A 12645-nucleotide genomic window follows, 5' to 3' on the forward strand; every position below is an offset into this window, starting at 1 on the left:
TAGTATTTTGAAAAAGCATTTGCAGATTAAAAATAAAATGTTACTTATGCTTAAATCCAAATACAGAATACTTAAAATACATAAGTACAAAAAATACTTAGGTATGCACTTAAGTACATGGGAACACTGTCTCTCACACACATGTATAGCAACTCTCCCATCCACAAGATGACTGTATTTCATTGGAGCGGTATATAATTTGTGAATAGTAGTGTATATATACATAATATAATATTCAGTGAATGAATAGATTACTTCTGAAATGCAATATATTTAACTATATCATCAGTGTAAGATTTAGGTCAAAGCTTTTTAGTCACTGACTAAACAAATTCAGATACTTGCAGCATTTAACATAAGCTTTCATTAATTCATCCTTTCCCACATCCTCCACTAAGTTTATTTATGGAATGTCTTGGGAAGATGAGTTGTCAATATTCTCACTGCTAATTTAGGAGAGACACTGTTTTACGTGACAGTAATACAGTTCTTATGTGGACAAATTACTCAGTCTAAAGCTAGGTAGTTCAGCTTGAGTATTACTGTCCTATAAAAAAAAGTCCAGAAAGCAAGCAAACAAACTATGACTGTAAAACTGTAGTGCTTTTTTTTTTTAAAGAAATTTACTAGTTGAGAGATGGAACAAGATTAAAGGAAGAGAAAGAGAGGCATATTGATCCATGGTAAGAAGCCATAACTTTATATTTAGGAGAAAGCAGGGATGTACAGAAATGTGCTGGGATATCACTACAGGACGATCACCAGGTAATAAGAGGTTTACAAAGTTTTACAGTTAATCTGGTTTAATTAGCCAGCCATGAACCAGCACATACTGGATAGTTTCACGACAGTGTGAGCCTCAAAAGAGAGTGCCAGCAATACAATTATAAATTGACTAGTCCTGAAAATGCTAAGGAAGACTACACTTAGGTTTCTAAGATGAAGGACAAAAGCAGCGAAAACTCCCCTACTCTCCCAACCCAGACTCCCTTCTCCAGCACCACTTCACATCCTCACACATCGCGAGAAATAAAGCCTAGTTCTCTAGACCTGATCTAAAACCCAAAGGGGCGGCAACAGTGTCTTCCCTTCCATAGAGAGGAACACTTAAGGATGATATGGCCATGAAAACCAGGAACATTACAATGTTCAGGACCTTTTCCTTGTTTCCAGTTAGTTTTTACAGGCAAACAGTGTTTTGTCCTGGTTTTTGGCACTCCCTGCAAACTAGCTTCAAGAAAGAGCAGCCCGCAAGTAGAGCTGGTGAAATTGACAGCAGGCTGTCTTTGTGCAGTGACACTGAGGGATCACCACCCACCCAGAGGCCTTTCATGTGTTGCCACCCTCTTCTTTTCTATTCCACTCACTTCCCAGGGAGCCTTCAATTCCTGCTCAAAATCTTGAGCTAACCTTCCTCCCCACTGAGTCAAATCTACAGGATGACAGGGGAGGAGACTGACGTGGGTAGCTTACCTGAGGAGAGCGACAGGGCAGCTGTTCTGGAACAGTTTTTATAGTGGAGGTGCTGAGTGTCGTTCGACCAAATTGTAAACCTTGTATACAATGGAAACCACTTCAAGCCAGGGTGTGCAGCAGCACCCCTAGTTCCAGCACCTATGCGACAGGGAGCAGTATGATTTATTATTTATATTACTGTAATGCCAGAGGCACTGTCATGGACCAGAACCCCACTGGGCGAACTACTACACAAACACAAAACGAAGAGACTATCTGCCCCAAGGAGTTTGCAATCTAAGTATAAGAAAACTGATGGATACAGACAGACAAATGGGGGTGTGCCAGGAAACAAAGACTCTATACTGGTCAGCAGGATCAGCAGTGGTCGTTGCCCACCAGTGGCCTAACTGGTGTCAAGTTTTTCTGATAAGCATCCCGGAAAAGGAGAGCTGTAAGGAAGGATTTGGAAGAGGATGATGTGTTAGTTTTGCAAATGTATCCAAGGAGTTCCTCCCAAGTGTGAGGGGTGGCATGGAAGCACTAAAACCATAACCTTAAGCCCATTTCCCCTGAAAACAGAGGCCTTTCTGTCAACTTTGAAAATCTTGTTACTCTACACTACCCACATTCTTTCCCCCTCTGGGCAGCCTCAGGCTCCAAGCCCATTCTGTCCTCCCCCAGCACACATCGCAGCATGAGTCGAGAGCAGCATCAGCTGTAGGGTAGAGGAAGAACAAGGCTGTAAGCTTTATTACTTTATTACTCCTCTGTGACTTTATTATTTTTATTTTTACTCTATGACTTAATTATTTTTATTTTTAGTAATAAAGCTTTATTACTTTATTACTCCTTTATTACTCCTCTATGACATATGAAGGCCATCTGAATGAGGGTTGTCTTTGTATATGTGTGCGCACACATGATTTTAGAGGTAACTTGCTTTTTTCCCTGACTACTCTAAGGTATGTCAAGTCTGGTCTTCCCTGTTTTGCTGGAGGAATTTTATGGGTCTCAGGGATGTTTACTGTGAGCTTTTGCACCATAATTAAAAAGGGATCTTTAACAAAGACATTCCTTCTTCAGAGTGTTCAGTCAGAGTTAAATATATGTTCAAAATGCTCTTTTAACATGTGTGACTCAAAACCCTTCTCACTCCCCCTCTTCCATCTGCTCGGCTTTCAGCATCTTGACTCTTCTGATTTCATCATTTAATTAGTTCTCCACTTACCACAGAGTCTTCCAGACTAGACAAGCCCTGAATTTCTAACAAAAACCAGGGGAAAATTCCCCAAGAAACCTACTCCTTATTTTAGTCTTTTCCATATATTTTCAAAGTCTCTCTCTCTCTCTTTCCCCCCTCCCTCCATTTGAGGTCATCTTCAAGGAAGTAGCTCTCTAGGGGTATGTCTACACTACAAAATTAGGTCAATTTTATAGAAGTCAATTTTTGGAAACCGATTTTATACAGTCAATTGTGTATGACCACACTAAGCGCATTAAGTCGACAGAGTGCGTCCTCACTACTGTGGCTAGCATCGACTTACAGAGCGGTGCACTGTGGGTAGCTATCCCACAGTTCCTGCAGTCTCCACTGCCCATTGGAATTCTGGGTTAAACTCCCAATGCCTGATGGGGCAAAAACAATTGTTGCGGGTGGTTTTGGGTACATGTCGTTAGTCCTCCCTCCCTCTGTGAAAGCAACGGCAGACAATCATTTCATGCCTTTTTTCCTGGGTTACCAGTGCAGACGCCATACCATGGCAAGCATGGAGCCCGCTCAGCTCACTGTCACCGTACATCTCCTGGGTGCTGCTGGCAGACGTGGTATTGCATTGCTACACAGAGCAGCTCCTTGCCTTTGCGGCAGATGGTGCAGTAGGACTGATAGCCATCGTACGTCTCCTGGGTGCTCCTGACAGACATCGTTGAGGTCAATCAGGGGCACCTGGACAGATGTGGCTATCCTCTTCTTAGAGCACTGAATGGGAGCCAGATACTCCAGGTCATTCTCTTCTTTTTCTTCTTGTGGAGATTCAGTCCTGCCTGGAATATCATGCGAACTGGAGGCTTCTGCTCTCAGGCTTCTGCCTCAGGCTGCCTGCCAGCAGCACCATGCGGTCGCACCTACCCCAGCCTACCCCTTGCTCCCATGGTTCATGAAGCCTGGACAATAGTAAGGAGCAGTTCAGCTATAGGCTAAGCAAGTGCAGAATGGTGGTAGAATGTGCCTTTGGACGTTTAAAAGCTCGCTGGCATTATTTGCTGACTAGGTCAGACCTCAGTGCAGCCAACATTCCCATTGTTATTGCTGCTTGCTGTGTGCTCCATAATATCTGTGAGAGTAAGGGGGAGACATTTATGGCGGGGTGGGAGGTTGAGTCAAATCACCTGGCGTCCGATTTTGAGAAGCCAGACACCAAGGCAATTAGAAGAGCACAGCAAGGCACGCTGCGCATCAGAGAGGCTTTGAAAACCAGTTTCATGACTGGCCAGGCTTCGGTGTGACAATTGTGTGTGTTTCTCCTTGATACAAACCCGCCCCCTTTGTTGATTTTAATTCCCTGTAAGCCAGCCACCCTCCCCACTTCGAAATAAAGTAATTATTGTTTTGAAACCATGCATTCTTTCTTTATTAATTAAAAAAAAAAATGAGATGACAAGGTAGCCCAGGTGGGGTGTGTTGCGGGAGGAGGGAAGGACAAGGCCACATTGCTTATTTAGCCACACTAAAAATCAAACTGTTTCAATGACAGCTTTCTGTTGCTTGGGCCATCCTCTGGAGTGGAGTGGCTGGGTGCACGGAGCCTTCCCCCCCCCCCCCCGCATTCTTAGGCATCTGGGTGAGGAGGCTATGGAACATGGAGAGGAGGGTAGGCGGTTATACAGTGGATGCAGCAGGGGTCTGTGCTCTTGTTCGCTTTCCTGCAGCTCCAACAGATGCTTCATCATGTCCGTTTGCTCCCCCATTAGCCTCAGCATCGCATCCTGCCTCTGCTCTTCGTGCTCACTTAATTCTTTCCTAGTCTCTGTCACTGAATGCCTCCATGCATTAAGCTGTGCCCTATCAATGCGGGAGGACTGCATGAGCTCCGAAACATGTCATTGCGAGTGCGTTTTTTTCGCCTTCTAATCTGCGGTAACCTCAGGGTCAGAGATGATAGGGGAAGCATAGAAACATTCTATGCTCTACGATTCTGGGGGGACTGCATGGTCACCTGTGCTGCTGAGCTCACCACGCTGACCAAACATGAAATGAAATTCAAAAGTTCCTGGGGCTTTTCCTGTGTACCTGGCTAGTGCATCGGAGTTCAAAGTGCTGTCCAGAGCAGTCACAATGGAGCACTCTGGGATAGCTCCCGGAGGCCAATACTGTCGATTTGTGTCCTCAATACCCCAAATTCAACCCAGCAAGGTCGATTTTAGTGCTATTCCCCTCATCGGGGAGGAGTACAGAAGTCGATTTTAAGAGCTCTTTAGGCCAACGGAATGGGGTTGGTTGTGTGGACGCACTTATTTTTTAAATTGACGTAGCGCGGCTAAATTCGACCTAACCCAATATTGTAGACCAGGCCTAGGGGGGAAAACCCAGACCAAACCAAATCCTTTTCTTTGGTTATGAGAAAATCTCCTGTCTTCAGCTCCAGACATGTCCGCAATCTCATTTATACCAAGATGTGTCAACACCCTTCCTTACAAGGAGAGTTGCAGGGGAGGGAAAGATAACCAGAGGGCTATTAGATTTTCACTCAGAGGGAGCATTAAAAGGCTTGGATAAGAGCCTCTGGATACTTATGGGAACTTATTGAGTCTAGCCCATCAGTAGTCTCATTAGTTATCCAGTGCAGATACTGATATTTTTTAAAATTAAGTTCTGAGGTTCAGAAGATCTGAGATGTGACTAATCTGCACATTTCCCTACATAGAAGTTAAGTTCAGAGCACTAAATTGTGCTGATTATACACAGTTTGAAATTCCTGTCCTCGTTAGAACCTTTTACTCCAGCTGCCCATTTTATAATGTATAATATCCTGAACTCCCATTAAGACATTTGTGGATGTTAATGCCCAATTCTTCATCCATTTCACCTACATTTTTATCAACTAGGGTGAATATGAAATGAGGTTGTTTTATATATTTTGTCCTTTACGTACCTTTTTACAGTTGGGAATTTTTAAAGAAGAGGAGTGGATGTTTTTACAGCAAACTTTTGTTCACAGAACGCAAAGCATCGGCCTTAATCTTATGTGGATGATATAGTTAAATATATTGCATTTCAGAAGTAATCTATTCATTCACTGAATATTATATTATGTTCAAATCACTTCACAAATTATATACAGCTCCAATGAAATCTAGTTATCTTGTGGATGGGAGAGTTGCTGTACATGTGTGTGAGAGACAGTGTTCCCATGGGCTTAAGTGCATACCTAAGTATTTTGAAGTACTCTACATACTTGTACTTACGTATTTTACATATTCTGTGTTTGTATTTAAATACATTTTAAAGATACCTAAAGCATAAGTAACTTTTTTTTAATCTGTGCTTTTTCAAAATATTTTATATATTTAAAAAAAAAATAAAATCACATCCCTCCCAATTGCCCTGGATTCTGGTTGGGCCCTGGCAGACACATACCTCTCCATGCCTGCATTGAAAGAATGAGCTCAATATGCACATCTTTTACTTTCTCTTCCACTATGTGCTTATATTATTTAAGTAGTCATCCATATATTGACCAGACAGTTGCAGGAAATGCAGGAGTTGAAAGTACATGCTCTTATACTTGTGTTTATAAATACCTAAGTGCTGTTTCCATGGCATACTGTACTTATAAGCAGTGCTTAATTTGTAATGAGACACGTGCCGGGGCTCAAGCAATTTTCTTTACTTTCATAACTGATGCTGTAAGCCCAGAGGTGCCAGGACTATGAACTGCCAAGCCTAAAGGTACCAGGGCTTAGCCCTGGCACAAATTAAGCACTGCTTATAAGTCCTTCTGTAATGGTGTGGTTGGCACTGATACGCAAGTCCTTTTTATCAGCACTTTCAGAAACACTTTTGGGAGATGGGAAATTTTCATAGAGTTAGAAGGGACCACAAGGGTCATCTAGTCTAACTCCCAAGGGCACTCTTACTTTATTTAAAGGGAGTGGGGGCATCTTTTATTATCCTATTTGAAAGAGTCTGTAAACTGCAAAAGGCAAGGGGCACAGCTGGCCCTGTTGAGATTTAAATCTATGTTTCCAGGAAGCTTAGATTATTATTTTATTTATTATGTTAAACCTGATGCTTATATCCTCTATGCCACCTGTCCAGGAATCTATAAAGAATCCCACAGGAATTTTTTATGAAGAAAAGAGCCTTATGAATAGGGAAAAAGCCCTTGTCTCCCCTCCCTTCCAGCAAGTTTGCACTTTTTTTTTCTGTCAGGTTTCACATAGTAGCTATTGCATACTCAATATACCTAATTTAACTGATGGAACACAAAGTATAGAAAATTGAGGCTTCCATTTATTTACTAGTATCTTCATAAAGTGAGAACAGATTGCAAAAAAACGAATCTTTAGGGTATTCTTACACGTTGTTGTCTATGCCTACCCAAGAACATTTGCTGTTGGTACTGGGGGGGTAGGGTGGGGGGGCAGTCTGTGATACACCTCTGTCATTTAATGTCCCCAAATTATTCAAATGAAAATTAAAACTTGCATGAAAGGGAGCAATGAAGGATTTTTAACAAATACTTCTGCTTATGTAAGAGTAGAGCGGTCCTGTTGTAATTGTTTCTTCTTCGTCGTGTTCTTTTTTTGTCAATTGTTTTAAGTCAGGAATCTTTAAACTGCTATTAGTCCAACTCTGGGGGTTTTGATATTCTTTGAGAGATATTCTGGGACTTTGTGAATACACAAAATAAATAAATTGCGTGGTGACCTTGATTTTTAAGCAGACCTCTGTTTTTTAAAGAAAGTTTTTACTAGTCTCTTATGCCAGATTGACTGGTGTTCTGCCTGTTATTTTTAAATTATCTTATTCATCCACTGACAGTGCCAGATTGTTCCCTACAGGCAAGTGAGTGCTAATTTTAAATGACACAAGCAAGAAAACTTTTCCCTTTTCAACTGGGAGACTATTCCACATTCTAATAAACCTCACTGTTAATATTCTGTTCTAATAGGCACTCTAAACTTTTCCTTTGATCTATTTAATTCCTTCACTCTTAATTAAACTTTCTGTACAATCTTAAATAATTCCTCTGTCCTTGTTGTTTGCTTCAGATATTTGTACATGGTCATGTTAAGCTCAGCAGACTCCTAGTGCACCTGTAGCATACCACCCATCCACACAATATTTCTATCAGTGGTGCCAAGCATTCATGCCACCACTGGGATTCTATTTGGACTGGTGCTGGACTAGTGTCGACAGCAAGCACTGATGTCCCAGCTTTATCATTTCATTTGATATTCCCATTTGACTCCCACAGTGCTCCTGCCCACTCTTCAGTGATGCCTTTGACAGCTCCGGGCACTGGATGGGTCACTGGTCTAATGGCTATATGCAGGCTTCCAGTGTTCTCATTTCTCTCCGGTCCCTATTTGTCACTGTCCATGTATGCCACGGGTTCCACTGTATTAGGTAGGTGAGGAGGAATGTGCTGGGCCCTGTGGAAGCATCTGGAGGTGCAACCTCGCTCCAGTCCCTGACCTAGATCACTTCTGCTTCTGTCTCCCAGGAAGAGAGCTCAAGAAAGAGGAGGAATCTGTTATTTCATCTGGAAAATAAAATAGGAGGGACCAGAGCTAAAACTTAAAAATTGAAGACAAAAAAGATAAAATCAGGCTCCTTAACTCCTCAGGCAGAGGGACCCAAAGGTGGCAGTGCTTGTCTTAATAGATACCAGGCCACATGTTGTCTGCCATTGGGTCTAGAGCAGGGGTGGCCAGCCTGAGCCTGAGAAGGAGCCAGAATTTACCAATGTACATTGCCAAAGACCCTCAGTAATACATCAGGAGCCCCCCATCAGCGCTCTCCCAGCGCCTCCTGCCCACCGGCAGCCCCTGCCGATCAGCACATCCCCCTCCCTCCCTGCATCTCCTGATCAACTGTTTTGTGGCATACAGGAGGCTCTGGTGGGAGGAAGAGGAGCGAGGGCATGGCAGGCTCAGGGGAGGGGGCGGGAAGGGATGGGATGGGATGGGATGGAGGCAGGACCGGTGGCAGAGCCAGGGGTTGAGCAGTGAGCACCCCCTGGCCCATCGGAAAGTTGGCACCTGTAGCTCCATCCCCAGAGTTGGTGCCTATACAAGGAGCCACATACTAACTTCTGAAGAGCTGCACGTGGCTCCGAAGCCACAGGTTGGCCACTCCTGGTCTAAAAGTTGCTGGTGATTCTTTTATCCTGGTTGCAAGTGTGGGTGCAAAGCACGGCATAGGCTCTGCCCTTTGAAATGCGCACATAGCTTCTCGAGCAGGACAGAACGGTTCAAAGCAAGCAATGGAACAAACCAAAAACGAAAACAGGTGCAAATGGACGTATATTACAGACATCATGCCAGCTGCTTACGAGAGTACTCTGGGATAACTGCAATATTCCTGATGTTTCAATGGTTGCAGGGATGCTTATGCCCTGTGTGTGTGGCGCATTGTGTGTGACAGCGGTAAGGTGGTTGGTGCTGGATGTTCTGCACTGCTGCAGTTCCACCAGTTCTGTTAGCAACCGCAGATAAGATTAATAGAGTAAGGCCAGAAGGACTCCTGCATAAAGCAAGCCATTGAACCTCACCCCTCCCTTGTGACTGAGCTATAGCTTATCTTTTAGAAAGACATCCAGTCTTGGTTTAAAGATTCAAGTAAAGGAGAATCCACCATGTCCCTGCTTACATTCCTTCCCCCCCCCCCCCCCAAAAAAAAGCTTAATTACACTCACTGTTAAAAATATGCATCTTATTTCTAGCCTGAATTTGTCAAGCTTGGGCTTCCATCCATTAGGCCTTATTATGCCTTTTTCTGCTAAATTAAAGAACAGTGTGCTATCAGAAATCTCTTCCCTATATAGGTTCTTGTGATTGTTATGGTTTAACCTTTCCTTGGATAAACTAAACAGACTGAGCTTCTTAAGTCCCTTGCTATAAGACATTGTTTTCTGGACCTCAAATCATTTTTGTGGCTCTCTTCTAAACCCTTGTTCATTTTTCAACATCCGTTGGACTCCAGAACTGGATAAAGTATACTAGTAATGGTCTCACTAATGCCATATACAGAGGTAATACCACCCCCTTAGTTCTTCTTGGTATTCTTGTGCTTATACATCCAAGGATAGCTTTATCCCTCTTAGCTCACTGGGAGCAGTTGTTCAACTGTGTATCCTGGTGACACCTATGTCCTTTTCAGTGTAACTCTATTTCAGCATACAGTCCCCCAATCTTGTAAGTTTGATCTACATTGTTTGTTAGATGCAGTGACATTGGCTGTGTCTCTACTAGCAAACTTCGTAGCCGTTAGTTTCCACCAGTGGTACCTGCTCTGAGCAGGGTTAGGTGATATGTTGGTAAAAAGTCTGAGCTGTCTCTTAGCTACAGCTTCCACAGTTACTACATGGGTGGAGTAGGATCAGGGAAGAATCACAGATGTGAATTTTGTAAGGGTACACCATTAGTGGCCAGATTTTTTTTTAAGTGCTCAGCACACACAATTGGGTCCAGATTTTCAAAACAGCTCAGCACCCAATATGCTGAGCTCTTTAGAAAATCTGACCATAGGTATCCCACTGAAAACTGGGTATTGAACACTTCTGAAAATCTGCCCCTTATTTAGATAACTACATGGGAGAAGAGCTCTTGAAAATCTGTCCCTAAATGTATACATGGCTTGATTGATCTTCTATTATTCCAAATGACTGTGATCTTTTTTGTGTGCAATAAATTAAACGTTAAATTTGCATACTTATTTATTGCACAATTATTTCATTCAATCACTTTTTTCCACTTAAAACTTCTCTTAGTGTTACATATTTTAATTTTACTTTTTTCATTTTTAATAAGTTTTATTAACTGTAGTTTCAGCAAAGAGAATACATGGAGGAAATCAAATAGATTCGGCATGTGACAAATATTAACCACAAAGGTAGAAAATTGCATTTTTGAAATGCTTTAAGAACAACACAAAACGTTTTCTCTTCACTCAGTTCAAGTTCCAGATGATCACAGTTGGAATTCATCCGTGTTAATAAATTTTCCCAACAGACAACACTGTACCATAACAGGAGCATCTTAATCTGAAACAAATTATTTGCCTTATCTTTCATTTGTAGCATCTTGTAAGTTTAAGACACTCTATACAAGTTTTGTGATAAAAACAGCATGGGCGTCCGGCACAAACCATGTAAGTTGTATGTTTGTGGGTGAAATTTATGTTTAGTGGTGTGACAAATGGAGGCAGATTGGTGTGATGAGCATAGCAAAGAATCAAGACTTTCCTGAGTTCTAATCTTGACTTTGAAACTGTCTGATTACATGTTGTTAGGCAAGTAAGTGAACCTTTGTGTCTCAGTTGCCCTATCTGTAAAATGGGAATAACTCCATACTTTTCTCACAGGATTGTTGTAAGAACTATTGTACACTACATATGTACAAAATATTATGATTAATAAATATATGTTGGCTACTAGCCATGTGGGCTAATATTTGTAGGTGACTGAATTATAGGGCTATATTTACATTACATCATAATTACATAATGACTCCAAGAGTAGAAAATATTACAGCTTTTGCATTTCGTGACCCTTTGGCATTGTAATTGTATAATTTAACATTCCATTCACATTGGGGTTTTTGGCAAGGAACAGGAGAGTTTAAAATAAAAATAGTAAAAAGAAATTGTCAGTACTTAGTAAGAAAAATATTAGCCCAGTCAGGCTTTAAAGACTACATATAAACGTAGTAGAGAAGCGTCCAACTTTTTGCAGCTTGTGTTTGCCTGGAGGGTTGTATTTGTTTCTCTCATTTTCATGGCTATATCTTTTCAGTAGGTATTTTTTGTTTAAATGAAATCTTCAAATGTTCAAAATATGGTAGAGTGCAATAAAAAATTATGGAATAACCCGAAAAATTACAGTATAGGAGATGGTTGTGGAGTCCATGATTTTCAGTAAATCTCTACTAGAAAATGTTTTCCCTTGTTACTTAGCAATTGATGGTTGCTACTGAATCATAAAAGAATAGGCTGATTATCTCATAGGAGTTTCTTTTTTTAAAAAAAAAAAAGTATTCTTGTTAACCCTCCTATGCACTGATCCATTTTAGCATAGGGTTTTTTAATCTGTTATTGTGAACAAAGCACATCTTTATGAGGACAGAATGCCAGTGAGAGGGATTTCGAATAGAATGTCTTTGGACTGCAATATGGTTGTGGTTTATATCGTCTCTGTAGACGCTTTAAAGTGTGTTTGTTTTGTTGTATGTTTGTTTTTAATCTTTATAAATAAAGCATGTGGTTTTGAAAAAACGTGTCTGCTGTCAGTTTATGTACCTTAGGTAGTGCCAAGTGTGTTTGCTCTTTGCATGTTTCCTTTGCCAATAGCTCATAATCTGTTAAGTAACATTGTACTGAGTGGAAGAGTTTTTCCTGAGTTATAAAAAAAAAAAAAAAAAAAAAAAGGGTGAAATCTTTCTCCTATACCACCATTTTTTATATATATATATTTGATACAGAAGTTTTATAAAGCTAGTCTCCTGACAGAAGTTACTTGAATGGCTTCATTCTACTGGAAAAAGAACAATGTTCGTTCCTGTGATCAAATGAACTTTATTTATACTAAACTTAAATTGTGCTTTTTTCCCTTTCTCCTATAAAAACTCCAACTCTAGTCCCCACCACAGCTGCCAGCACTCCAGATGCTGTTGACAAATACTTGGAGACACCTGGTGATGAGAATGAGCATGCCCATTTCCAGAAAGCCAAGGAGAGACTCGAAGCCAAGCACCGTGAAAGAATGTCTCAGGTAAGTCATACTGTTGTTCATAATTAAGGCTGGTGTCTTGTCAGATGGGTCACAGGATTAATGAATTCCTTGACTTTCTGTATTTTGGGGAAACTCACGTGGCTTTTACCTGCTGCTCTTCCAATCTGCAGCGGAGTAAAGAGACCAACTGTTCCCTATCTTCAAGTATATGTTCCTGTGCGTGCTCGATCAT

At 41.4% G+C, this 12645-nt stretch overlaps 1 protein-coding gene across 4 annotated transcripts in view; it reads left to right on the forward strand.

Moving 5' to 3' along the window:
* APP (amyloid beta precursor protein) overlaps positions 1-12645 on the forward strand; it is a 294805-nt gene that overhangs the window by 188716 nt on the left and 93444 nt on the right. For all 4 annotated transcript variants that reach the window (XM_048868071.2, XM_048868062.2, XM_048868089.2 and 1 more), the window contains one exon: positions 12319-12452. In XM_048868071.2, coding sequence (XP_048724028.1) covers positions 12319-12452 — 134 coding nt within the window. The remainder of the gene's footprint in view (positions 1-12318; positions 12453-12645) is intronic.

Source organism: Caretta caretta, chromosome 1 (genome assembly GCF_965140235.1).
Source record: "Caretta caretta isolate rCarCar2 chromosome 1, rCarCar1.hap1, whole genome shotgun sequence".
NCBI classification, from domain to species: Eukaryota; Metazoa; Chordata; order Testudines; family Cheloniidae; genus Caretta; species Caretta caretta.